The 26,712-nt window shown below is 49.2% G+C and overlaps 1 protein-coding gene across 2 annotated transcripts in view; it reads left to right on the top strand.

Moving 5' to 3' along the window:
• LOC135907865 (diacylglycerol O-acyltransferase 1-like) overlaps positions 1–26,712 on the top strand; it is a 237,705-nt gene that overhangs the window by 142,768 nt on the left and 68,225 nt on the right. For both annotated transcript variants that reach the window (XM_065439624.1, XM_065439625.1), the window contains 3 exons: positions 10,218–10,270; positions 10,438–10,540; positions 23,841–23,978. In XM_065439624.1, coding sequence (XP_065295696.1) covers positions 10,218–10,270; positions 10,438–10,540; positions 23,841–23,978 — 294 coding nt within the window. The remainder of the gene's footprint in view (positions 1–10,217; positions 10,271–10,437; positions 10,541–23,840; positions 23,979–26,712) is intronic.

Raw genomic sequence — 26,712 nt, forward strand, 5'->3', positions numbered from 1 at the left:
ATATGTCCCGTACAGTGGGCATAGATGAGGACTTTGCGCGTATGATCGTTCATTTAGAAAACGCGTAATTTTCTCGTGGAAAAGCCGATGCCAGTATAGACACTGTAAGCAGCTGAACGAGGCGGTTGTTTACGCTGCTGATCGAGCTCTCTGCCTTTCTGTAAATCTCTCTCTCTCTCTGGCTCTCTCTCTCGAAGGGCCTACGCTTGTTGCCAATTTGTGATACGAGGCAAGCAGTGCACCTCGGAAGCTTAATAATGAGTCTGCATAACAATACGTAAAAATACACCAATGTTCGTAGTCGCATTTAATTTAGGGAAGTGCCGGTGAGTGCGGCGGGCAGCTTGCCATCGAAAACGGCAACGTACCGATGTTGATACTGCTCCGTCTCGACGCTTCTCACTTTTTGTGTGTGCACTGTACGAAATGAAGAATCGTTTATTTCAAATTCTTATGGTCAAAACTGGACTGCATAAGTAGTTTCCTTCATCCTAATGGCTTAATTAGCTTCAGGTCAGTCGCTCAGGTCCGCCAGCAGCAGACGCATGAACTACGCGACTGTGACGTATAGGCTTAACATCGGCCGAACGCGATCGGCATCGGCTCAAACTGTGTGTGCGGATGGCGAGGCCTGAAGTTCGTGCAGCCAACAACACAACACCACTTGCCTCCCATCTCTTGCACGTCTACATTTAGCGCAACTTATCGCGAGAGCACCTTCTCACGCCATGCATGCACCAACCAGCTCACGATTGTCGATTCCTCCACGGTCTCATCGCTGCCGTCTGCATGATCCTGGCATGCTCTGCATGGAACACTCCTGACGCCATAAGCAATGTGGCCTGTAACTGAGGAGGAGGCAAGGTAGGGTGTTCGAGGCAATTAATTTCATTTGTAAAAGATCTGATACTCCCAAACCTACTTTTTGAGGACATGACGGAAGTTTTCAGAGGAACGTACCAAGCAAATTTCATCGACATCCGTTGGCATCGAAAAATCGCCGGTGTTGCCCTTTAAGATTGAGATCGGCGTTTATTAGCGCCCACTTGGACCCAGAACGTAAACGACGACTCCAAGTCTCTCCTCGAACGCGCTCACGCGCCCGAAGACTGTCCCCTTCTTTTTTGTAGGAAGAACACGGGTAAATTCAACACATTCCCGGCCGGGAAGTGCGGTCGCGCCGGTAGTTCTATTAGATACAGTCTTTGGATGGCCATGTTGTCATAAGGCCGTCTTCTCGCTTTACCTTGCAAGAGCGAACGTGCCCATCTCCTCCTCCGTAGACTTCAGTCACCCCAATTGGATCTGGAGGACAATCCCACCGCTGCCAACCAGATGTTGGATCTGGAGGACAATCCCAATTGCTGTCCCCCAGATTTTGGACCTTGCCGTTGGGTGCGGGAGTTGGCCGAAGTTGAGGAGGACTTTGAGATGAAAAACTGGAGGTTTATTTACATTATTTACAGTGAGACGACCAAGAAATTAAGTCATAGAGTCATTACGGGCCGGCAGCAACTCGAACGCTGCGGCCCGTGGCAAAAAGCTCAAAAGAGATGAATGAAGGAATGCTCTAGGAATGCTCCCGGTCTGTGTCTTTTAAGCCCTTCGGTGTCTCGAAGTCACGTCACGTTCGGCCAATGGGCGAGCCCGCTCAGGTGACGCCATTTTCGGCCAATCGGCGAGCCCGCTCAGGTGTCGTCATTTTCGGCCAATGGTAGGCGCCCGTGCGATTGTACCACACCCGCCGCACAGGGTCGCTCCTTGGGCCCCAATTGTCCGAGCGCTTACTTCTCTCTGCGGTATTGCCATCCTGACGTGCAAGCGCCGTGACAAAGGCGGATGGGGGGATTGCTGCCAGGGCTTCACGGTGCATTACAGCCGTCTTGCTTCGGGACCCACGTTACCTGGAACAGTGCCAGGCTCCCGCTACACTTTCGGGAAGAGTCAAGCAGTGAATAGCTCCACCTGCGGCGCACGAGGTAGGGGACGCCAACTCGTTTGCACGTGCCGCGCCTCGGGAATGTGGTATACGTGCTTCTGCGCTCCTTAATTAGGTGTGACGCGATTCGATGTGGTCTGGTGAACTGGGAGGAGGCTCATGAAAAGGTCCCGTATCTAACACCCTCAAGTCTACGGAGGACGTGGAAGCATTTGACGTGGAAGGTTCTCACCTTGTACAAGTACAACATCGCCTTCCTGAACTTTGTTATTGCCCCATTTATCACAGAAGTTTGCTGATCTAAGTTGGAGTAAGTACTCTTTGGTCCATCGTTTCCAAAAGTTTTCGGTCAGGCCGCCTTCTGTACTGAAGTCTCCGTACAGCCTCTGTACGCGTTGATATCTCCGGTTCCTCGATGTTGTTTTGTGGTATCGTGAGCCTACTGCCAATCAACAGATCGGCCGGAGTCAGAGAGCATGGTTCGTCGTCTTAGGATTCGATGAAAGTGGTCTAGAATTGACGACGGCTTCAACTTCTGCGAGTACTGTCATGAGTTCTCCGGAGTTGAGGCAGGCTCTTCGAAGAATGTTGCCAAGCAGCGTCTTAAAGCTCTTACAAGCCGCTCCCACCATACACGCCGCCATGGAGCGTTTGGCACAATATTCTTTATTTTGACTGAAGACGGACCGACGCCGTCTAGCTGTACCAGTCGTGGTGTATCGCAAGGCGGAGTACTCAGCCCGACCCTGTTCAACCTGCTGCTCGTTGGTCTCGCCGATTCGTTAACGCAAAACATTCGGCTTTCCGTATATACAGACGACATTTGCATGTGGGCTTCAGGAGTGACACGTCTACAAGACCGCGCACGACTTCAGAAGGCTTCAACGGCCTTGTCAACATACCTAAGAAGGCAAGGCCTGGAGCTTTCCCCTGGGAAATGTGCGCTCGTTGTTTTTACTCGCAAAGCGATGACCCCGTATGCTTTGGGGATTAATGACCAAACTGTACGATACAGACGAACGCACCGCTTTCTTGGCGTCATCATTGATAGGGACTTGTCTTGGAGCCCTCACGTCTCGTACATGACAAAGCGTTTGACCGCCATCGTGGACCTTCTTGCGTTTCTCGACGGGAAGTCCTGGAGTGCTACAGTACCATCAATGTTGCAACTATATAAAGTACTGTTTTGGGCTTCCTGCGGTACAGCTTACCTGTACTAGGAAATAATTGCACTACAAATATCCGCAAACTCCAGAGTGTGCAAGCACAAGCGCTCAGAACTTGTCTCGGTCTTCCCAAAACTACGTCATCGATTGCGACAGTGGCCATTGTCGGACACACTCCTTTGACAGTCTACATATATATAGATGTCCTGAGAGCACATATCTGACACCTGACTCGGATTCCCTCACACCATCTTGATTTGCTTGCCAGCAAAGAGGCCACATTCAACTTTTGCCAAAGGTGTGGTAAGACATCAGTCCTACTTGACATCAGAATTTACGCCTGCTACACGATTATCAGACCCATTGTGGTGTCTGCACCGGCCGCAAGTGCAATTGACAATTCCAGGAATGAGAAAGAAAGCTGGAGTGTCGTTGCAAGCTTTGAAAGCTAAAGGATGCTAAAGGAAGCTAAAGGATACACTTTTGCAAGACGACATTTTCCGGAATGCAGTGCAAGAAAAGCTCGAAAATTTGCTCAGCACAACTTCGTCAGCGTTTTTCATTGCAGAATGGGAACATCTTCAGGAGAGACGCTAAATTTACCGCAATTGAAAGAGCTTATGCGTAGGCCAGTATAAAGAGAAAGAGCGTGACAAGAAATTGCACCTTAGGTTAAAATATATGATCTGCGCAGAAAGCTCTTCGCCTGGCTTATTTACGAAAGAAACCAAAGAGGTAAAGTCCGAGCTTGAAGTTATGGATGAAAAAAAGTGCAAGAGTGCTGTATTAAAGGCACGCGTGCAGAGAGTTAATCGACGGGAGACACGCCATCCAAGTGAGCAATAAGCGACGAGAAAAAGAAATGCGGTTTCCAAGGAAATAACAGAATAAGTTATGATGGGCAAGTCACTAATTATGTTGGAATGATAGCGCGTGCATTTCAGCCTTATTATGAAAGTTTGATGTGGAAAAGACCTGTTATATTGAACGTTTTAAAACTGACTTCTTGCCATTATTGCTAACAATATCACACGCCGGTCTGTGAAGCGCTCGGCAGACAAATGCGCCTTTCAGAAGTTGAGGATGCGATTGACTCTCAGTGCCAGCAAGTCGCCGGGGCCTGGTGGCCTTGGAGGAGTTTTCTACAAGTGTTTTAAAAGTGTAGTAGCTGTAGCATTACACCAGGTGATAATTAAGATGTACGAGAACAACAATTCAGCGCCTCCTTCTTTTCGGACATTGCATGTCCGAAAAGGACATCCTAAAGCGAAAAAGACCCAGCGAGGATTTTGGCGGTTGTAGCCTATAGACCAATAAGCTTGACAAATATGAAATATGAAGTTTACTCTAAAGTACCATGGTGCGACGCTTTCAAACTGTGATAAAACAACTTGTGCGTGGGCCCTCATCACACCTGCATTACCAAAAGCAGGTCAGTCTTTTCGAATGTACATACTGCAAGGGTCGTACAAGAATGTTGTGATGAAAAGGAGGGCCGTGTCGCCATGATACAAATTGATCTTGAATATAATTTTGATAGAGTCGTCCATCATGTCACATTGTTGCTCTTAGAACATGTTAAAGGGCCCCTCATTAGGTCTGGCCATTTTTAGCTGACAGGTGCATTGCATGCATGCATGCTAATGGTCTTGTCTGCTAAACATTACATCGCTACACGCTGCGGAAAGAGCTGAAATTTTAAGCCAAACGTTGTTTGCCCTTCTCTCGGGCGCCGCGCTCACAGCCGGAGAGGTGACACACATGCGCAAATACGCCTACGTAACTACACGTATATGCTGTGACGTCGCTCATAGCGACACATGACTTCAAGAATTATTCAAGACACCACCTGTTATTTGTGTAATATGTTGCCTCAATAGGCGAATTAAAGTTTAGAGAAATAAGAAGACACACAAACCGATGTCTGCGTGTTTGTTTTACTTATACCGTAGCAAGAGAGATTTACTTCCATTTCGTCCGCCTGATCTCACGTTCAGTCGCGCGCACAGGCAATGAAAGTGTAATTTTCTACCGTGTCCCAGCGCGGAATCATGCTCTGTGATCCGCTTGTCTTCCTTAGCGTTCGTGTAGCACTGACTTATATTGCTAGTCACGTGTTCTCGTGCACAGCGCGCAAAATTGTGCGCTGCGCGAAACGAGACAAACGCAACAGCTCGTGCGCGACACCATTAGCGGAAGTGCGCCGTGCAGCATAAAAAAAAAGGCGGGACCTGTGACGTATGCGTCACGCGATCCTCGCGCTCCCGTATGGGAGAACGCAGGGAAGGAATTTCGCTTGCGAAGGCTAAACGGGGCGAGTGGAGAGAGCGTTACGTTGGCGGTGACGATCGCCTCCTGAAATCATGGGTTCGCGGCACGGAAATCCTTTTATGCGAAGCATATTACGAGGGCTCAACCCAGCTCCTCAGGCGCGGCGGTGACCATGAAATCACGTGACACCGTGACGTCACGACAGAGGAGAAGTGGCTTTGGCTCAACTCTTGCAAGACGGGCTGGGTGGGAATCGAACCAGGGTCTCCGGAGTGTGGGACGGAGACGCTACCACTGAGCCACGAGTACAACGCTTCAAAGCGGTACAAAAGCGCCTCTAGTGAATGCGGTGTTGCCTTAGAAACGCGCTGTTTCTAAGGCGTGCGTCTCTTGCTCAGGCGCACATTTCGTTGCCGCGCCGAACGCTGCTTTGCTCGACGCTCACCGCGTCCAATGCGGGGCGCGTAGTCGCTGCCCTGTAGCCCATTGTCTTACACCCCTTGGCGGGTCGACGGGAACGCTGTCGCGTTCCACTCTTGAAGGCGAAGAAGTAATGCATGAGTTGTTTCTTCGTCTAGCCGAACCAAATATAGCCAAGCAACAGCAGTTCACCAGGCTAAACAGTGGTTCAACAACTAAAATAAAGGCTAGTATGCTTCGCATCCTGGGCTTAACCTTACCTAAGCCACAGCCATTTTTTTCAACGCTGCTATTAATGAACCAATTTGAAAAATTCTTGCGATACAACGCTCCCTAGAGGGCACATAGCAAATTCCAGCGTATAACCGAAATTTCTGTGGCCCTTTGAAGGGCTTCGCCCCAGGCCACGAAGTAAATTTTTGTTATACGCTGAAAGTTGTTACTTGGCCTCTAAGGAGCGTTCTACCGCAAGAATTTTTGCAAATTAGTTCATTGATAGCAGAGATAGAAATACTTGAAGTTCCGCGAACCCATGATGTCAGTACCGTGCACTGACAGAGCTAACCTTCTCGCATGCTATGAACAATGGCGCACAACAGAGAGAGAGAGAGAGAGAGAATCAACTTTTGTGCTGAGCCCTTAGTGACGGGTGGTGCGCGCTGGCACCAGATGGGGTGGAACCTTATTCTCAGGTCCCATATGTGTCCAGCAGTTCCTGGCCCCTAGCCGCCAGCGCGAGCTGGGTCGGTAGGTCGGGGCTGGACAACAAGGTCTCCCATCGCTCGGGGGGGTTGGGGCTGGGGAGGGTGGGGTGTAGGGATGGTGGGGGGTTCTTGAGCTTAGTGCACTCTGCAAGGATGTGTGCTAGAGTGCCTTTTGACCGTCTGCAAAAAGGGCATGAAGTGTCATGCTCTGTTGGGAACATCTTATGCAAGAGCACTGGATTCGCTAGCGACCCCGCTTGCATGCGTCGCACGATCGTTTGCTGAATTCGGTTGAGTTGCGGATGCGGACGGGGAAGCCTACATCTGCCGCTTCTGTACATTTGCGTGATGTCTTTGTAGCTTGTCACGGGGTGCGGTAGCCCTGGCTCGTCCTCGGCCCGGATCGATAGTTCTCGGGCATAGTGGTCGGCGAGTGCGTTGCCTTCCACTTGCGAGTGAGCCGGGACCCACACGAGCTCAACGGCCCGCCCCGGTGATTTGCATTTGTTGAGGATCGCTAGTGCCACGGAAGAGATGTTCCCCTTGCGGTAGCTTGCGTAGGCGGTCTGGGAGTCTGTGACAACGGTCCTCACTCCCGGTTGTGCGAGTGCGAGGGCCAGGGCCACTTCTTCTGCTTCGGCTGTATTCGTCGTCCGTATCGACGCGCCTGTGACCAGTTTATCGATGGTGGTGACGACCGCCGTTGCTCTGGTTCCGTGCTTGGGAAGTGAGGCGTCCGCGTAGAGGACCTCGGGGTCCTCTTCCAGCTGTCGAGCCAGTGCCTTGGCCCGCGCAGAGCGTCTCTCGTTGTTCCTTCCCGGCTGCATGTTCCGGGGGAGGGGCTTGGTCTTAATAATGTCTCTCCACGTTGTGGGGAGGGGCTCCGTTGTCGGTAGCTGTTCAATTTGCCATCCTATCTTGCGTAGGACGGCCCGACCGTGCTCTGTCCGGCTCAGCCTTACCCTCTGGTGGGATAGGTGTGCTTCCACCAGCTCTTCCACCGTGTTGTGGGCACCCATTTCCAGCAGCTTCTGCGTTGACGAGTAGACTGGGATGCCCATGGCGAGTTTTACTGCTTTCCTTATCGTCGTGTTCAGCGTTTCGCGGTTCACCTTCGCAAGCTGGAGGTACGGGGCGGAGTACGTTACGCGTGACACGACGAATGCCTGCACCAGGCGCAGTGCGTCTTCTTCTTTGATTCCTCTGTTCCGGTTGGTGACTCTCCGGATCATGCTGAGGACTTGCTCGGATGTGGTCTTGATTTTGTTGACGGCTGCGTGCGCCTTGCCGTCGCTGCGCAACAGCAGGCCCAGTATCCGGATCTGCTGCGTTGGTTTGATCTCTGTGCCGTCGATGGTGATGATTATGTTTGGCGGCGGCTCTTTCTTTGGTCTTCCGAGCTGTACCATGAGCAGCTCCGATTTCTGTGGAGTGCAGCTCAGGCCACAGGTCCTGGCATACTCGTGGACGGTCGTTGCCGCTCTCTGCAGGGCTTCCTCCGCCCAGGCATCGGAACCCGCGCGGTTCGTCCACACCGTTATATCGTCGGCATAGAACGCGTGGTCCACGCCCTCGATCTGATTGAGTAGTTCGGGCAGGGGCAGGAGTGCTAGGTTGAAAAGCAGAGGCGACAGGACAGACCCCTGTGGGGTACCCCTGTCTCCGAGCTCCACAGGCTCTGACCGTTCATTTCCTATCCGGATAGTTGCTGCTCTATTGGTTAGGAAATCTTTGATATAACCGTAGGTCTTGCGGCCACACCCCGTCTTGCGCAGGTTCTCGAGCACGCTGGCGTGGGACACGTTGTCAAAGGCCCCTTTGAGGTCCAAAGCCAGTATACCCCGGGGCGCGTGCCTCGTTGCTTTTTTAATCACCAATTCGTGTAATTGGATCAAGACGTCTTGGGTGCTCAGGTGCTGGCGGAATCCATACATGGTCGCCGGCATCTGATTTGTCTCGTCCAGGTGTGCTTGAAGTCTTCTGAGAACCATGCGTTCCATGACCTTGCCCACACAGGACGTGAGCGAGATGGGGCGCATGTTCTCGATGGTCAGAGGTTTGCCGGGTTTAGGTATGAACCGTACCTCGGCCTCTTTCCATTCTGCGGGCAACTTCGAGCTTTCCCAGGTTCTGTTGATGTGACCCAGGAGCCCACGTGCCGCCGCATCACTCATGTTATTGAGCAGCTTGTATGTAATGGCGTCCATTCCTGGTGCGCTCGCCTTATTACTCTCGTCTATGGCTGTTAACAACTCCGTGATGGTGAACGGTTCATCCAATGCCGGATTTTCCGGTCCCCCGTACTCCTCCGGTATCGGAAATCGCCCTCTCTCCGTCTTGAGGTAGATCGCCTTGAGGTCTTCAATGAGCCTTTGGCCGTTGCCATCGTAAGCGTTCAGAACTTTGGTGAGGTTGCGGTTGGTTGCGGTCTTGCTGCTCAACGGGTCGATCAGGTGTCTGAGCAGGCACCAGGTCTTGCGCGCCGACAGCTTTCCCTGCAGCCCATCGCACGTACTCATCCAGTTCTCTCGGCACAGCTTGGTTGCGTATTCAGCGATCTGTTTGTTGAGGAGCGCGATGCGTTTGACGAGCTTCTTGTTTCGTCGTTGACGCTTCCATCTTCGCGTGAGCGAGTGCCGCGCCTCCCACATGTGTGCTAGTTTGGCGTCGACGAAGGGCGTCTGCATCGTTGTCACAACTTCTTGAGTAAATCTGTCGAGCGCGATCTTTTGTTCTCGCGCCCATTCTGCGTACGTTTGATGTCTGCCCTCCTCCGCGTTTTCTCCGGAGGTCTCGTTTTCTTCGTCCGTGTGCTTGCGCATTCGGTCCCAGTCGGTGATCCGGGCTTTGCCGAGGGCTGCCCGGTACCTTGGTCCCTTGATCGTTACACTTATGATACTGTGGTCGGAGACCAGGTCTACGTCTTCGTTCCGCCAGGCCACTTCTAGGGAGCCCGCCATCCACGACAGGTCCGGGGTGGTGTCCCTGTTGACGCTGTTTCCCTTTCGGGTGGCGACGCCCGGTTCATTGAGGAGCGCCATTTCTTGGTCCTCCATTGCCTTTGCTAGAGCCTTGCCTCGTTTAGATTGGTATTTGTAACCCCATGTAGTGTATTTGTAACCCCATGCACAACAGAGCCTCAACCAAACACATCTCGCTGTGTGTTTGCAATGCTATCTGGTCAAACGCAAGTGGTGCACGCAAGCAAGGGGAACATCATCTCACCATTCTCGTATTGTGCCAAGCACTTTTAAACATTTGCCATCAGCATCACCAACAATTACCAACAGAAAGCTTCGTTTACACGAATTCACACAGTATGTGGGCGATCTGCATAATTTTTTTTCCGTTTCTTCTTCGTTCACTCCCCTACCGCGTCGCCCTCGTCGTTCTCCCCTCCCATCGGTTGGTCCGCGTGTACCTTGAGAAGTGCGCTCGCTACCGTGCTTGTCCGCGGGATTTTCCCACAGAAGCCGCATTATAACCAGTGTTTCGTTTCATGCAGCTGCACTATAAGCGCTATGCGGGTAAACGGGAATCAGAAAAGACCGCGTAATAGCGGATCCTGCACTATAAACGGTTACGTTACAAGTTGTCTGAACTTATATTTTGGACGTAATAGTGGCTTACGTTACTAACACAATTTATTGTTATAAGATAATTGCAGTTATCTCAGTCTAATTTGTCACTGTATGTTTTGTTTTTTTCTTTTCGCAGGTCTTAACCTGTGCATATTGTGCTCGTTGGTCATTGAAAAGCTGTTGGCTGCGGTGGGTACTATTTGATTTTTGCAGGGATCTGTGATGAAATTACGAAGGATGCGCTTTATTGCACTGTGAGAATGGTATTGGAAAATGTAAAATTACATAGTGGCTCAATCCTTGTGGTAGAGATCACAGACCTTTAACATGCCTTCCTCCTGGGCTTGTGCTTCCAGGGCCGGGTGTCCGAAAGCGTGGCCAGGAACATGCGGGTTCTCAACCTGTCTTCTATCCTTCTCATTCCACCTGTGGTGGTATTCGTGTGGGACTGCAATCCTGGTGAGCATTCAAGTTGTTCGAAGCAGCAACCTAGAGCTGAATCCTAGTGGCAAATTCGGGGGCATATTTCCTAACGTTTCATTTCCTTTTACATTCTCTTCACCCTTCATCATTGGCTCGGACGTGATTTGATACCGCTGTGCCAGTGGTGTATATCTCTGGGATCGTCTACTTGGCACACCATGTGATAAGGGAAGAATAGAAATTGAAATGGAGTGTCACAAAATACAGGCCTTGGAGCACTTTTAGAGTAGAATTTCCTGTTCTTTTTTTTTTTTGAGGAAGTGTGTTCCAATGGCAGATTGAAAGTGAATCTTCTAGCAGAGATTGCCCCGTGGAGCAGTCCAGGCTGCACTGTCAAAATGAGTTTATTTGACGTAAAGTTGTGTGGCATACTTCCTTTGAATAGCTGTTGACTGGAATTGTCCACAGAGAGGACACAAGTCAACAGACGTGCACTTAATAGATTCGCTGCGACAATAAATGGTTCACCTTGCGCTGTGCGGCTTTTTCAATAACTGACAAGTTCAAGAGCTACATATAAGTTATAGAAATGAGAAATTTGGATCAGGTGATGACAGAAAATGTAAGGCTTCATTAATCCGTGCCTAACAATAAATTCAGCCTCTCAGTTTTGGTTCTTACGATCATTACGAGTGAGAACACGTAATGATCAGCTAACGATCAGTTGAAAATCGGCTATGTTTGCCAACCATGAGGCATAATGTCATGCAGAGGCCATCCTTAAGAGGCCATCCCTGAGATGGAAACGTAAGGCAAGTGTTTCCTAATGACCCCATGTAATTTTTTTCTGCGCTTGGCATTTGTTTTTATTCATCCAGATAGCTGAAGCTTCGCATGCAAGTCAGCATGCAGTGACTATGTGGCCAAGCACTAGTGTGATGTACCAAATGATAACCGGGCGCGCGATCGGAGATCGTTGTTCGAAGCGCGCGTTCAGTTTGCGCTCAGTTTCGCCTCACGCGATTGGTCTAAGCCGCGCCGAGTCGTCAGCCGCCGGCGGCTGGCGACTCGGTTTGCGACTTGGGTTTGCGATCTCTGCCCACTGAGACAACCAGTAGTAATTAAGCTGATGGGAGCAATATTATTATATCTCTGGAAGTGATTAATCCTTCAAACACTTTGTTAAACTGATCGCTGCTACCTTCTCGGCTTAAGGGGGTTACATGGCTTTTAAAATCAACTTCCTTATTTCTTCATGGATTTGATTAAAATTGGCACAAATGTTTAGAATGTCTCCCCCGATGTTTCCATAAATGTTTGAGTGATACCTTGAGAACATTTTATTGTGCAGAATATTTCTCATTTGAACTTTCTGGAGGGCCTGGGGAGCTTAAAGGGCCCCTCACCAGGCCCCATAGCAAATTTTGGTTATACGCTGGAAGTTGTTACGTCTCCTCTAGGGAGCGTTCTGCCGCAAACATTTTTCAAAAGGGCTCATTAATAGCCGAGGTAGAAATATTTCACTGCCGCGAACCCATGATTTCATAAGGCGAGCGCCACTGCAAAGCGAGACACTCTCTCCACTTGCCCCGTCTAGCCTCCGCAATCGAAATTCCTTCCCTACGCTCTCCCATACCGGACCTCGAGGATCAGGTGACGCATACGTCACGGGCCCCACCTTGATTCTTTTCTCTCGTCGTTTTCTTTTTTTTCGGCGCTGCACACTTTTGCTGACGGCATCGCGCGCGAGCTGTTGTGATTCTCTCGTTTCGCGCAGCGCACGATTTTACACGCTGCGCACAAGGACACGTGACTACCGGTATAATTCAGTGCTACACGAATAATGCGGCAGACACAAGCGGATCGCAGAGCATGGTCACGCGCTGGAACACGGTAGAAAATGGCATAGTTTCGGTACCTGCGCACGACCGTTGGAACAAGCAGACGAAGCCGAAGTACATCTCTCTTGCTTCGGTGCGAAGTAAAACAAAAAACACGCAGGCATTCCGTTTGTGTCTTTTATTTACTCTAAACTTCACTTCGTCAATTCAAGCAACAGATCACACAAATAACAGATGTTGCTTTGAATAATTCGCGAAGTCACGTGTCTCGATGATTGACATCACACTGCGGATACGAATACGTCACCGTTCGGCTTGGAGCACGGTTGCCGCGAGGGGAAGGGAAGACGGCGTTCGGATTTAAATTTCTTACCTTTCCGCGGCGCGTAGCGATGTAATACTTTGCAAACACCATCGTTAGCGCGCACTGTATGCTCTGCGCTTGTCAGCTCAAAATGGCCAGACCTGGTGAGGGGGCCCTTTAAAAAACGCAATGGAAGGCTCGTTGCGTGTTTTTCTGTGTAGCTAAATGTGTGCTGATGGTCGTGACATTCACGTTGTTGTGGTTTAGTTTTGTTTTCTCGCTATACAATTTTTTATTTTTTACCTTCGCATCAAGCACACTTTTGTGGTGAACAAATAGCCGCACCGTGAATTTATAAAGTCAACATAATAAAGCGCAAATGTCACCATCTGCACTGTAGCCCAAGAAACGTGACAAAAAAAAGTCAAAATAGATGATACGGTAGCACAGAAATCAACTCCATTAACTGAGCAGAAAGGCAAAAAAAAAAAGTTTTGAGAAAATGCCTCTGAAAGTTTCACCTTCTCTTCAGTTCTCTAAAAAGCACCAAATTAGTAGTTTTTGGTGTGTTTTATTACGTAGGGCTTCTTGGACTGTAGCCTTTGGTCTAGTGTGCCTTCGTTCCCCCTTTTATTTTGTATGACATTTTTCAGTGCTGCCCTGCAAAAAGCATGGTGCCTGGGTTTCAAACCAAGTGAGGTGCAGAACCCCGTGTAGGCATGAATATAGTTCCTGTGTTGTACCTACAGACTGCCTCTTTGACAGCAATCTCCAGTGCAGTCAGTGAGGCATTGTTATGGTGGAATCGACCAGTTTACTGAATTAAGTCTCTCAGCAGCCTCCCCAGTCACCTTCCCTATGGCTGTGCAACTTAAGATCAGAGAGCCACTGATATAGGCAGCACTGCAGCTGCTAGGTGCTTTCCAGCTTGTTCCTTCGTATGATGCCTCACTTCTGCAGCCAGGTGTCTGTGCTAGCCCAAGGAGCCCGAGGGGCCCTGTGAACAGAGCTCATGATGAGGTTCTCTTCACGAAGGGGTGGTATAAGATAGATACTGTTAAGAGATATCATAACAGTATGATAAGAGTCGGCGCGTGATGGGCTTGGTCGCGGATCCGAGGCCTTCATGCGCGAAATGCTTATCCGCGGGTCCGAAGAGCCGACGCACGGTGAGTTTAGTCGCGCAGTCCGAGGTGCCGATTTGCGAAATGCCTATCCGCGGGTCTGAGGAGTCGTCGTACGGTGAGTTTAGTCGTGCAGTCCGAGGTGCCGATGCGCGAAATGCTTATCCGCGGGTCCGAAGAGCCGACGCACGGTGAGTTTAGTCGCGCAGTCCGAGGTGCCGATTTGCGAAATGCCTATCCGCGGGTCTGAGGAGTCGTCGTACGGTGAGTTTAGTCGCGCAGTCCGAGGTGCCGATGCGCGAAATGCCTATCCGCGGGTCTGAGGAGTCGTCGTACGGTGAGTTTAGTCGCGCAGTCCGAGGTGCCGATGCGCGAAATGCTTATCCGCGGGTCCGAAGAGCCGACGCACGGTGAGTTTAGTCGCGCAGTCCGAGGTGCCGATTTGCGAAATGCCTATCCGCGGGTCTGAGGAGTCGTCGTACGGTGAGTTTAGTCGCGCAGTCCGAGGTGCCGATGCGCGAAATGCCTATCCGCGGGTCTGAGGAGTCGTCGTACGGTGAGTTTAGTCGTGCAGTCCGAGGGGCCGATGCGCGAAATGCTTATCCGCGGGTCCGAAGAGCCGACGCACGGTGAGTTTAGTCGCGCAGTCCGAGGTGCCGATTTGCGAAATGCCTATCCGCGGGTCTGAGGAGTCGTCGTACGGTGAGTTTAGTCGTGCAGTCCGAGGTGCCGATGCGCGAAATGCTTATCCGCGGGTCCGAAGAGCCGACGCACGGTGAGTTTAGTCGCGCAGTCCGAGGTGCCGATTTGCGAAATGCCTATCCGCGGGTCTGAGGAGTCGTCGTACGGTGAGTTTAGTCGCGCAGTCCGAGGTGCCGATGCGCGAAATGCCTATCCGCGGGTCTGAGGAGTCGTCGTACGGTGAGTTTAGTCGCGCAGTCCGAGGTGCCGATGCGCGAAATGCTTATCCGCGGGTCCGAAGAGCCGACGCACGGTGAGTTTAGTCGCGCAGTCCGAGGTGCCGATTTGCGAAATGCCTATCCGCGGGTCTGAGGAGTCGTCGTACGGTGAGTTTAGTCGCGCAGTCCGAGCTGCCGATGCGCGAAATGCCTATCCGCGGGTCTGAGGAGTCGTCGTACGGTGAGTTTAGTCGTGCAGTCCGAGGTGCCGATGCGCGAAATGCTTATCCGCGGGTCCGAAGAGCCGACGCACGGTGAGTTTAGTCGCGCAGTCCGAGGTGCCGATTTGCGAAATGCCTATCCGCGGGTCTGAGGAGTCGTCGTACGGTGAGTTTAGTCGCGCAGTCCGAGGTGCCGATGCGCGAAATGCTTATCCGCGGGTCCGAAGAGCCGACGCACGGTGAGTTTAGTCGCGCAGTCCGAGGTGCCGATTTGCGAAATGCCTATCCGCGGGTCTGAGGAGTCGTCGTACGGTGAGTTTAGTCGCGCAGTCCGAGGTGCCGATTTGCGAAATGCCTATCCGCGGGTCTGAGGAGTCGTCGTACGGTGAGTTTAGTCGTGCAGTCCGAGGGGCCGATGCGCGAAATGCTTATCCGCGGGTCCGAAGAGCCGACGCACGGTGAGTTTAGTCGCGCAGTCCGAGGTGCCGATTTGCGAAATGCCTATCCGTGGGTCTGAGGAGTCGTCGTACGGTGAGTTTAGTCGCGCAGTCCGAGGTGCCGATGCGCGAAATGCCTATCCGCGGGTCTGAGGAGTCGTCGTACGGTGAGTTTAGTCGTGCAGTCCGAGGTGCCGATGCGCGAAATGCTTATCCGCGGGTCCGAAGAGCCGACGCACGGTGAGTTTAGTCGCGCAGTCCGAGGTGCCGATTTGCGAAATGCCTATCCGCGGGTCTGAGGAGTCGTCGTACGGTGAGTTTAGTCGTGCAGTCCGAGGTGCCGATGCGCGAAATGCTTATCCGCGGGTCCGAAGAGCCGACGCACGGTGAGTTTAGTCGCGCAGTCCGAGGTGCCGATTTGCGAAATGCCTATCCGCGGGTCTGAGGAGTCGTCGTACGGTGAGTTTAGTCGCGCAGTCCGAGGTGCCGATGCGCGAAATGCCTATCCGCGGGTCTGAGGAGTCGTCGTACGGTGAGTTTAGTCGCGCAGTCCGAGGTGCCGATTTGCGAAATGCCTATCCGCGGGTCTGAGGAGTCGTCGTACGGTGAGTTTAGTCGCGCAGTCCGAGGTGCCGATTTGCGAAATGCCTATCCGCGGGTCTGAGGAGTCGTCGTACGGTGAGTTTAGTCGTGCAGTCCGAGGGGCCGATGCGCGAAATGCTTATCCGCGGGTCCGAAGAGCCGACGCACGGTGAGTTTAGTCGCGCAGTCCGAGGTGCCGATTTGCGAAATGCCTATCCGCGGGTCCGAAGAGCCGACGCACGGTGAGTTTAGTCGCGCAGTCCGAGGTGCCGATTTGCGAAATGCCTATCCGCGGGTCTGAGGAGTCGTCGTACGGTGAGTTTAGTCGTGCAGTCCGAGGGGCCGATGCGCGAAATGCCCAGCCGCGGTCTCGATGAGTCGACGCTCGATGTGCTTAGCTGCGCAGTCAAAGGCGCCAATGCATGAAATACTTAAGGCCGAGCTACAAGTACGCATGCCAGCGCGCGAAAGCTCGCGCCCACGCGCATCACGCATGCGCAGATGGAGCAGGACAGATCGTACGCGTCGAAGCGCGGCGCGAACATAGATATCTAAAGCCGAGACCACACGTACGCTTGCGGACGCGCGTAAGCTCGCGTAGTATTGTCCAATACTGAATCCTTACCAACTAGCTCAGCTTTCTGTCGTTCTAAGCTAAGCCGTGTTAGGCCTGCGAGCCATAATATCCACTATCGAAGTCGGACTCAGCGGCGTCTAATGAATCAATCTTCATAACACACGCTAGTTGAGCGAAAGCGATAACCGCAGTCACCTCCTAGCTTGCGAACTTCACGCGTTACCACAAGTCGAACCCAGTTTGGTGCTAGGTTAGAGCCGTCGCTTCGATGGGTGCCGCCATGTTTGTTTACGCAAATCTTTTGTACCAACTGTTGGGGCTCCCGCTATATCCGTGAAATAGCGTGCCCAACGCAAAACCCAAACGCAGTTTACGTCTCTCGCATGCGCAGTGGCTTCGACGCTAAAGAGCTTTAGTTTAGGGGACGCAAGCCGCCTGCGTACGCAAGAACTAGGGGCGACGGTACTGCGCATGCGAGAGTTTTAGTTTAGGGGACGCAAGCGGCTTGCGTATGCAAGAACTAGGGGCCCCTATTCTAAAACTCTGTAAAACTCGGTCGACACGTCGACCGAGTTTTACAGAGTTTTAGTAACAGAGTTTTACAGAGATCTGGTGCACCGTGTCACCAGATCCGCCAGACAGGCTGGTTAGCCTGCTGTCGTGTGTCACACGGGGAACTTTTGTCTCCCCCCCCCCCACCGTGACGCTTCCCGAAGGTGCACATGGAGGTCAGCACGTTCTGTGGTAGTAGACCTTAGTCCCGAGAAAAGCTGCTTTGCAGCACTGGAAGCTCGTTCAAGGACGACCAGGCAAGGAAACAACGTGGGACGAATGCGGCCATCGAAGGGGAGAGCCCAGTGAGTGTCACCAAACTGAAGTCAGACAAAGATGAAAGCAGAGTGGAAGGAGAAGCGGCAATAAATTACATCCGAAAAATAACAGCCGTATCTTTCCAAGGCAATGCCGAGGTTGTATCTGAAGGAAAAGAAAAGAGCATGAAAGAGACCCAGGTGGAAAAGGAGCTGGTGGTGACAGATTTCAACTGGAAGAAAGCCGAAGAGAAAATTTCTAAGCGCACAGCCACATGGCTAGACGAGGTTCCCGTTAGGCTGATTAATGAACTAGTACCAATAAGTAAGGAAGGTCTGGTGGAAGCAGTGGAAAAAACTTTAAAAGATAGACGAATACCAGACAGTTGGCGACAAAGTAGAATGAATTTAATTTATAAAGGTAAGGGGGAGATAAATATAATTCACTCGTATAGACCGTTGACCATTACATCGGTAATATATAGGCTAGCAATGCAGGCAATCAAATTAAAGCTTTAAGCATGGGCAGAGAATAATGGCATTTTGGGAGAACTTCAGTATGGCTTCAGAATAGGTAGGCGTTTAGATGATAACTTATTTGTTCTTACTCAGTGTATTGAAATATCAAAAGTAGAAAGCAGACCGTTACATGTGGCCTTTTTAGACATTACAGGAGCCTATGACAACGTAGACCGCAACATTTTGTGGGATATTCTGGAAAGGGAAGGGCTTGGGCGACGATTGTATACAGCTTTTGAACGAGATTTACCTAGAAAATACCGTTCGCGTTGAATGTCAAGGGATTAGGAGCGAGGGGAAAGTTCATATCAACAAGGGACTGAAGCAGGGGTGCCTTTTATCCCCACTGCTGTTTATGATGTACATGGTGAGGATAGAGAGGGCGCTAGAAGGAAGTAATATCGGTTTTAATCTCTCATACAAACAGGCGGGTACAGTAGTGGAGTAGCAGCTTCCAGGTTTATTTTATACGGACGATATTGTTTGTTGGTTAAATGGGGTTTAATGGCGCAAAAGCGGCTAAGGCTATGCTGCGCCAAACACGAGGTGTTTAAAAATCCAGTTTATGAAGGAAAAGGCTGTGTTAATCTATATTTTATGTAAAAATGCAGTGTCGTATTCAGTATTGGACAACACTAACGCCGTTCGTGTTGTCCACTTCCCTACTCTTGTGTCCTGTCTGCACGCCTCACCTCTTTTTTGCATAACGGCTTAGCTTGGCTGGTGAAGGCACGTAAAGTTTGTTACTCAAAACTGAGCGCAACTAATCGTTTGCTGCTTACAGAATAACCTCTAAATTGTAATTAAACGTCAATACACGAAAGTGAAATTTACTATTCTGATCATGAAATGGCTTATTTCTATAATAGCTTTTCTTGGATGCCGTAGAGGCGCTGTCGGCGCAAGACGCTATCAGCAAACGCAAAGCCATATTCTAAAACTCTACACTGATGCGTGCCCAACGCTAACACCCGCAAGGCTCTCTGGGGCCCCAAACTATTGGGGCCCCTATTCTAAACTTTAAAGGGGGAAACGTCGACAAGGAGTTGCGCTCGGAGAACTTGACCGAAGCTGAGAAATGGGCCTTATCCAACAGCGCGCTCTTACACTCTACACACTCTTAAAACGGTTGCACCCTTTGGGGTGTATATTTGTCGCACAACAATAATCGTCATCTGCCTTGCTTGCGTTTCCTTTCCTGAAAACTCGGCGCTCGCTACTTTCCTATCGAGAATGCTGCGTCACACTAATAAGGCGCATGCCGTTCGTGACTGGAAAGTACCGTGCTCGCAGCGTAATTAAAGAAAGGAAACGCGGGCAGCACGGATGACGATTATTGTTGTGGGACAAGATACGCCCCAAAGGGTGTAAATTTTTCTAACAGTGCACTCTTAAAACGGTTGCACCCTTTGGGGTGTATATTTGTCCCACAACAATAATCGTCATCTGGCTTGCTTGCGTTTCCTTTCCTGAAAACTCGGCGCTGGCTACTTTCCTGTCGAGAATGATGCGTCACGCTGATAACGCGCATGCCGTTCGTGACTGGGAAGTACGGGCTCGCAGCGTTAAAGGAAGGAAACGCGGGCAAGACAAATGACGATTATCGTTGTGGGACAAAACCCCGAAGGTTGTAATTTTTTCTAAGAGTGTAAAACAAAATTACACCATTTGGGTTGTATCTTGCCACGCACCAATAAACGTAATCTGTCTTGTCCACATTTCCTTTCTTTAACGCTGCGAGCCCGGTACTTGCCAGTAACGAAAAGCATGCGCGTTATCAGCATGACGTAGCATTCCCGACAGGAAAGTAGCGGGTGCGGCGTTTTCAAGAAAGGAAACGCAAACAAGGCAGACGTCGATTATTGTTGTGTGGCAGACATACAGCCCAAAGGGTGTATTTTTCGCCTACACTCTACACACTCTAAAACAGTTGCACCCTTTGGGGTGTATATTTGTCCCACAACAATAATCGTCATCTGTCTTGCCCGCGTTTCCTTTCTTTAACGCTGCGAGCCCGGTACTTCCCAGTCACGAACGGCATGCGCGTTATCAGTGTGACTCAGCATTCTCGACAGGAAAGTAGCGAGCGCCGAGTTTTCAAGGCAGATGACGATTATCGTTGTGGGACAAATATACACCCCAAAGGGTGCAACCGTTTTAAGAGCGTAAGAATAGTTTACACCCCTTGGAGTGTATATTTGCCGCACAACGATAATCGTCATCTCTTTCCCGCATTTCCTTTCTTGAAAACGCTGCGCGCGTTACTTTCCTGTCGGGAATGCTATGTCATGTTGATGCCATTCGTTACTGGAAAGTACGGAGTTCGCCGCGTTAAAGAAAGGAAATGCGGACAAGACAGGTGACCATTATTGTGTGGCAAATATACACACCAAAGGGTGCAACTGTTTTTAGAGTGTAAAGGCTGTAACGGAGGCTGTAAAGGAGTGTAAAGGCGAGCAATGGCGGCTTGCATTCACAAAGACGCGCGACATCGCACATTTACTGGGCTCACTCACAAACTCCTTGGCAGGCGCCGCTTCGTACTTTGTTATCGATAGTATTTCACAGTGCTTCAATATCTATAAACGTAACTGTGATATTTTTATAACGGTTATATCAACGCAAAAAGGAAAGACACACTTTCTTGCATGATATAAATCTGCTTCACTGAGAGTTGAACGTTCCGCGCCGTAGCTGCGCAGCCAGGCGCGCCGACGCGAGGCAACCCAAATGCGCGACAACAGAGTGGAGCTATTCCCCGAGATCACGCCGCGTTTCGACCCGTACGAGCCATGCCGCACCGTCTGCGCATGCGTGGGCGCGTCCGCAAACGTACTGCGTGTGGTCTGGGCTTTAGCCGCGTGTCCGAGGATTTCACGCGCGAAGCTTGGTCGCGAAGTCTGCGTCGTCTATGCTCGGAATGCTTAGCCATAGGTCTGAGACGCCCACAAATGGAGGGATCGGCCGTGCTACTGCGATGTCCACGTTACGTCCGTTTTGACATTCGTCGAGGTTTTGGGGACTTTCCAGAGCTCGCGAGGTGCCAAGACCGCAAAGAGCCAAGCAGACGACACGACTACGGAGCAGCGAGCGCCAGACCAATAGCGAACCGCGCTGAAATCACTAGGTGGGCGTGGCCAATTGGAAACTCCGGAACGATCTTCAGTCATTTGCTTTTTGTGCGCTTGTTTCTGAATGGAGGAGATAGCTGAAGCGGCAAATTTGAAGGCGGAAGACGGACACATACGCTTCCCCAAAAGACCAAGATGGCGGCAGCTTCCTAAGGGGCGCTATGCTGTCATGGGAATGATATGGGCTACCTTCAATGGTCAGGCGGCGCAGCGATTGACTCGGCCGTCAGCTGCAATACGTCGGGCCGTACCGCGTTCTTCGCCAAGTCACCAGCCCCACATATAAAATATCACCTATGACTTCGACGTCTTCTACCCCACCAAGAACTGATATCATGCACGTTTCGTGACTCAAGCCCACCGTGTCAGTTCTGCGAAACACCGAGGCAGCCACTTCTATGGAAGCACGCTTTTTCGGCGCTCGTTTGGAACATGTCGGGCATTCTAAATGGTGGTTTTAAGGCAATCGAAAACTAGGCCCATTTTCGGCCACCAACGCTTCAGAAAGGACGCCAACTTTACAACTATAGCCATGAATGTCGTTTCAAAGAAGTAAACAGTACGGACATCACTGCGAAGTGCTTAAATTAAACTAAATAAATTATGGGGTTTTGCATGCCAGAACCACAATCTGATTATAAGGCATGCCGTAGTGGGGGACTCTGGAATAATTTGGACCACCTGGGTTCTTTAACGTGCACCTAAATCTAAGTACACAGGTGTTTTGGCATTTCATCACCATCGAAATGCGGCCGCCACGGCCGAGATTTAAACCCGCGACCTCATGCTTAGGAGCCTAACACCATAGCCACTAAGCAGTCACCGCGGGTTATGAAGTGCTTGTGACAACAAAGCAACCATGCTTACGAAATTGAACTCAAATTAAGTTAACAAATCATTATTTTATGCCACTTAAGTGAGCAAATATGGCCGTAGACGTTTCTCAACTGTCATTTGTTGCTTCATCACTTGGAGCGTGCCTTGCGCCTCACAATTGTAGAGGTTTTGGCTAATTGCCAGGTAAGTGCTTTTTTTCTATGTTGAAGGTTGGAGTGCTGTGGTGCACTCCAACCTTGGTTCGGTTATTCTAAGCGCGTGAAAACATCGGCATGAATGAGCCCAGTTCCAGCAGCTGCGTCTTGATCTTGGCGCAGAGAGAAGCTGCACGTTGACATATTAGTGCACAACAAAAAAGCACAGTGCATACAAAGCTTCAGGACGGAGCGCTTACGAAGCTAGATTTGACATGTAACAGCCACTGAGCATTTGTTTTGGAGTGAGACGAGATAATTAATCACTATTAAACCTATATACAACAGTGGCAATCAGTTCACGCATCTTTATGCAGTTGTCACTTTAGTGTGCGTTTTTATGGATGCCGCTGCTGGTTCTTTTTTTTTTATTCTTTTTGCATTTACGTCTTAGTTCGTTTAACGAAAATTCACAAGAGGGACACGAACCGCGACGATCCACTTGAGCTGCCGGGTTGCCTTCCACGGTTTTGAAGGGAAGCGGCAGAATTTGATGCCGATGCCCCCTTTGCGGTTGTGACAATCCTTAATGCAGCAGTATCTGCGCTTATTCGTATGGAAGGAGACTTCCAAGCGGGCCTGAGTGCAGTACGGCCAATGGTGAAATGGCAGTGAGGGCCTACTCGCGGGTGCTCACCACTGCTGCTAGGTGGCGTGACATGTGCAACCAAACTTCATTGCAGGGTTCCCATATGTGTCTGCGATGCTTGTGTTGGCTGGTGTTGTAAAAGGCTTCGTCTAAAACGTGAATATGGCTACACAAATAACCCGTTCTTAAACTAAAATCTTCCTAAAGGGCTTTCATTCATGCATGTTCCATCTGCCAGTGACGTTTACTCACCTACAATGCATACCGTATGAAGAAAAGCAAGAGCAGACGGCAGACTGTTCGAAAGCGAGCATGAATCTTGTTGTCTGTTGTCCAACTTTAGCGGCCCGCTAATACTTTTTACGTTTCATATAGTTGTATATGCAATAACAAGCTCTCATAATGAGACAAAACATGGTTTTTGTGTTATACCTAATAAAGCTAAAACTACATTTCATGTGCTGTTTTAGTAGAAAATGAATCAATGTGACAGACGGAACAGTGCTTGCCAGGCGCATCTTCAATGTGTCCTGGCTCTCCAAGAACGATGCCAATCCGAAGTCACAATATACCGGCATTCCCATGCGTACCACAGTGCAGCAGTGCCAGATTTCCCTCGAGGTAATATAGCGAGAAACTCTGTTTCCAAGCGTCCTGCTCAGGCGCCATCTTGTTTGGACAGGAAAGTAGCCTGCATCGTTTTTAACTTCGATGCTGTCTTCACGAAGCTGTCTACTTTGGCATCTTCATGAGAATTGGAACGAGACTTAAGATGGCTGCTGTCCGCTTAGCCGTCTACTTAGCCATCTACGGCAAGTATTGGAACATGGCCATTGTGGCTTGAAAAACGCTGTTTTTTCGCGATTTCCACGAATTTTTTTGCCACCTTGGCTGACACAACAATTTTTTAGAGCACTTCTACGTGGTTTTCAGTGATGATATTTCAGAATCTGACGTAAAAAAAAAAGTTATAGAAACTGGAAATGTGATTTTTTTTAGCCATTTTTTTTGCAATGCAAAAGCCGTGTTGCCCCTTAATCAGCCAATGAAGTGACTGACACAGCATTGAGGTAGTCTCTGGTTGAATTTCCTGACAAGCATGAATTTTTGTTCAATCACAAATTGTGTTTTCTGCAGTACAGGGTTGGTTTCAATTATGCAACATTGTGCTACAGTTGTTAATGCATTATGCTTATCACTATCGAGAATTAAGCTAATGTTATTTGCATGGTTTAGCCAGAGTTCTGCCCTGACCTTTAGGCTTTCTTCCAGTTGCATCATCACTGGCATTGGGTTGTGTGACACTGCTGTTCCTTAAGCTTGTCTCGTACCACATGGTGAACCTGTGGTGCCGTCAACAGAGAGCATCGCGCAAGCACCACCGGCGGAGGTCTTCGTCTGGCAATGACCGTGAGTGAAGCCTTTTACTTCAACTATGAACTCTAGCTGCGAGTGATCATCGTTGCTTATTTATTCAGGTTTGCAAGGCCACACTAATTATTGTGCTCTTGCTTTTGGCTTATGTGTGAATCAGCGTTAATTAACTGAGTAGATTTTTGGTGATGTAAAACAGTTAATTTTTAATTGCACTGGAACTGCCATACTAATATGCAGCATTGATGTTCTATAAAACTATATGTATAATAGAAGAAACTTGCAAAGATTCTGTCAAATACATCATGTACCCCATCAAGCCTTTACAGCTTTTAGAACATTAGCTGTTAAACACTTATCCATGCTTTGCTGTGTCCTTCTCCATCTGGTTCACTCAGGTGAACATAACATTCACTGACATTGCACCTCATACTTTAATGGATGTTATGTTCATAAACATATTTATGAAGAATCATCAGAAGCAGGACAGGAGAGATATGAAGTTGACTTTTCAAGTAGTGAGTAGACCTAATGTAGATACTAGGGAGAGCCTAAAAATTTTGTGATAGAACCATAAAGCTTGTAATTAACGAAGTTGCAGTGAACACTGCTGGAGTAGGTGGGCACTGTGTGGTATCCATCAAAAAGACCTTCTTAAAGCAGAGAATTTACGTAGATATCTGCAGCCTTGAATGACGTCTGTGAAAATTCAAGCATCAAGTAAAGATTGTGCTTGGATGTCTTAGCTTTCAGCCATTTGTCGTTTACTCTTACGAATTTTTACTAACATTTTGGGTGGATCTGCTAAAGTCCTTGTCTGTGTTTCAGGATTTGTGCCTTGTCCTTGTGTTTAAGATGGCTATTTGAGACGTTTGGATGATATCTGCGAAGGAAATTGGAGCTATTTGTTATTTCACAGAAACATGCTGAAACAGGAAAATTGCTACTGGGCAAATGCTCAACCTTGTGAAACACTCCAGCCCACAATGCTGTATGCATCTTTCCTGTATCCAGTCTTTTCATTGTGTTTAAATTGTGATGGAAAAGTTGCATTTGGGTTGCTGATTCAGCTGACAAAAAAATTAACCCCCAAAATTTATGACTGGATACGTTAATTGATTTGGAATGTTGGGTGATATGTAGGTACATGCCCTGTTCAGGTACCCAGAACAAATGCTTCCATGCTGTTTATGCAGCTGTTACTGTGCATGGAGAGGGTAAATCCTTATTGAGAATACTAGTTTAATAGTATTCACGAGACCTCATGGTAGGAAACAGTCCAATTTCACAGACAGAGTCCTCTCGCATCACCAAGAATCTGGCGTCTCTCAGTAATGTAATCTCCCTTCGTGTAATTGTCGTATACTTCGCTATCACTAATACTGCTTTGCCTTTTCAGAGAAACTGCAGCCTCTCTCTCTCTCTTTATTTATTATAATTTTTTTTTTACCTTGAGTCCAATTCTAAGCACTGCTGCATATGACTGCTGTTGATTCTGATTTCTAGTGATTCTAGTTTGGGATCATCTTGATTACTGAGTGATTCATACATGGGGTCCCAACTATCATGTGCCAAGACTTAAAAGAAGAGCAGTTGCGTTACTTGAAGAAGACATAGTGCATATTGTTTCAAGTACAGTGGAGTAGCTGTCAGTTACGAGCAATAAAAACAGCGCTAAACGACGGGACGAGTGAAGGGACACAGACAACAGTGCTGTTGTCTGTGTCCCTTCACTCGTCCCGTCGTTTAGCACTGTTTTTATTGCTCGTAATCATGAACCAACCAGCCCAAATGCATACTCTTTTGTAGCTGTCAGTATTTTCTTCATTACTAAGATTTAATCAGGTAATTGCAATTATCTAACTGGAGAAGTAGTGTCATAATTATCAAAGTGTCAATGAGGCATCTGTAAGCACAGCCAATGGAAATCTGGTATTTTCCTTGACATACTAATTGCGCACTATTTTTTTTTCTTCAACTGGTAAAGCAACCCCACAAGATATGAAAAATACCCCGTGACTGCACTCCCACCCGCGTCATAAAGCAGCGCCCTCAGATTGAACACAGCTGCTTTGTCTGTCGCAAACCCGCAGAGAAAGCTCGTCACCTTGATAATGGTACAGAAGGAGTACCAACAGCAGGTTTCGCACCTTCACAGCTATTCCTTCCTCTCATTTCTACGTCACGCTTATTATCCGTCTCAAGGCCGGCTGATCACACTGATAACAAAAGCCCCTTGATAACACGGCCGAAGTGCCGCTTTGATCATCGCATCGAAAGAGTGCACATGCAGCTATATTTCGCATCAGAAATTTGTTTGCATGACAGCCAAATTAAAGTGATGGTTTTATTTTTCATGAGAGTGTATACATGCTGCAAAACAGCCTCATACGGTAAAAATGTAAAAGTGAAGTAAACAGACCGAGAAGTGACCCTCGTGTAAAGAGAAGACAAAACTGACGTGCTTAAAAAAGTAAATGTACCACTTCTAAATGAGCCAAATTAACAACCGGGATGTCTGCAAAAAAAAAAAAGAAAGAAATGAGATAATAGTGTGCCCTTATAATCTGTGAATTCGTAAGCGCCGTTGAACACCGGCTGCCATCTAGGCGATGTGCTTGAATAGGTCCTCTTCTGCAGATAGGCAGTATGTACTAAGTCCGCTTTATCACATCATCTGTGGCTTTCTTGATGACCAATGTTGGAATTCTGTGGCAGACATGCATAATCCTTGTCTTGAGCTAATCTGACGTCCGTCTTGATCATGTAA

Source organism: Dermacentor albipictus, chromosome 1, assembly GCF_038994185.2.
Source record: "Dermacentor albipictus isolate Rhodes 1998 colony chromosome 1, USDA_Dalb.pri_finalv2, whole genome shotgun sequence".
NCBI classification, from domain to species: Eukaryota; Metazoa; Arthropoda; class Arachnida; order Ixodida; family Ixodidae; genus Dermacentor; species Dermacentor albipictus.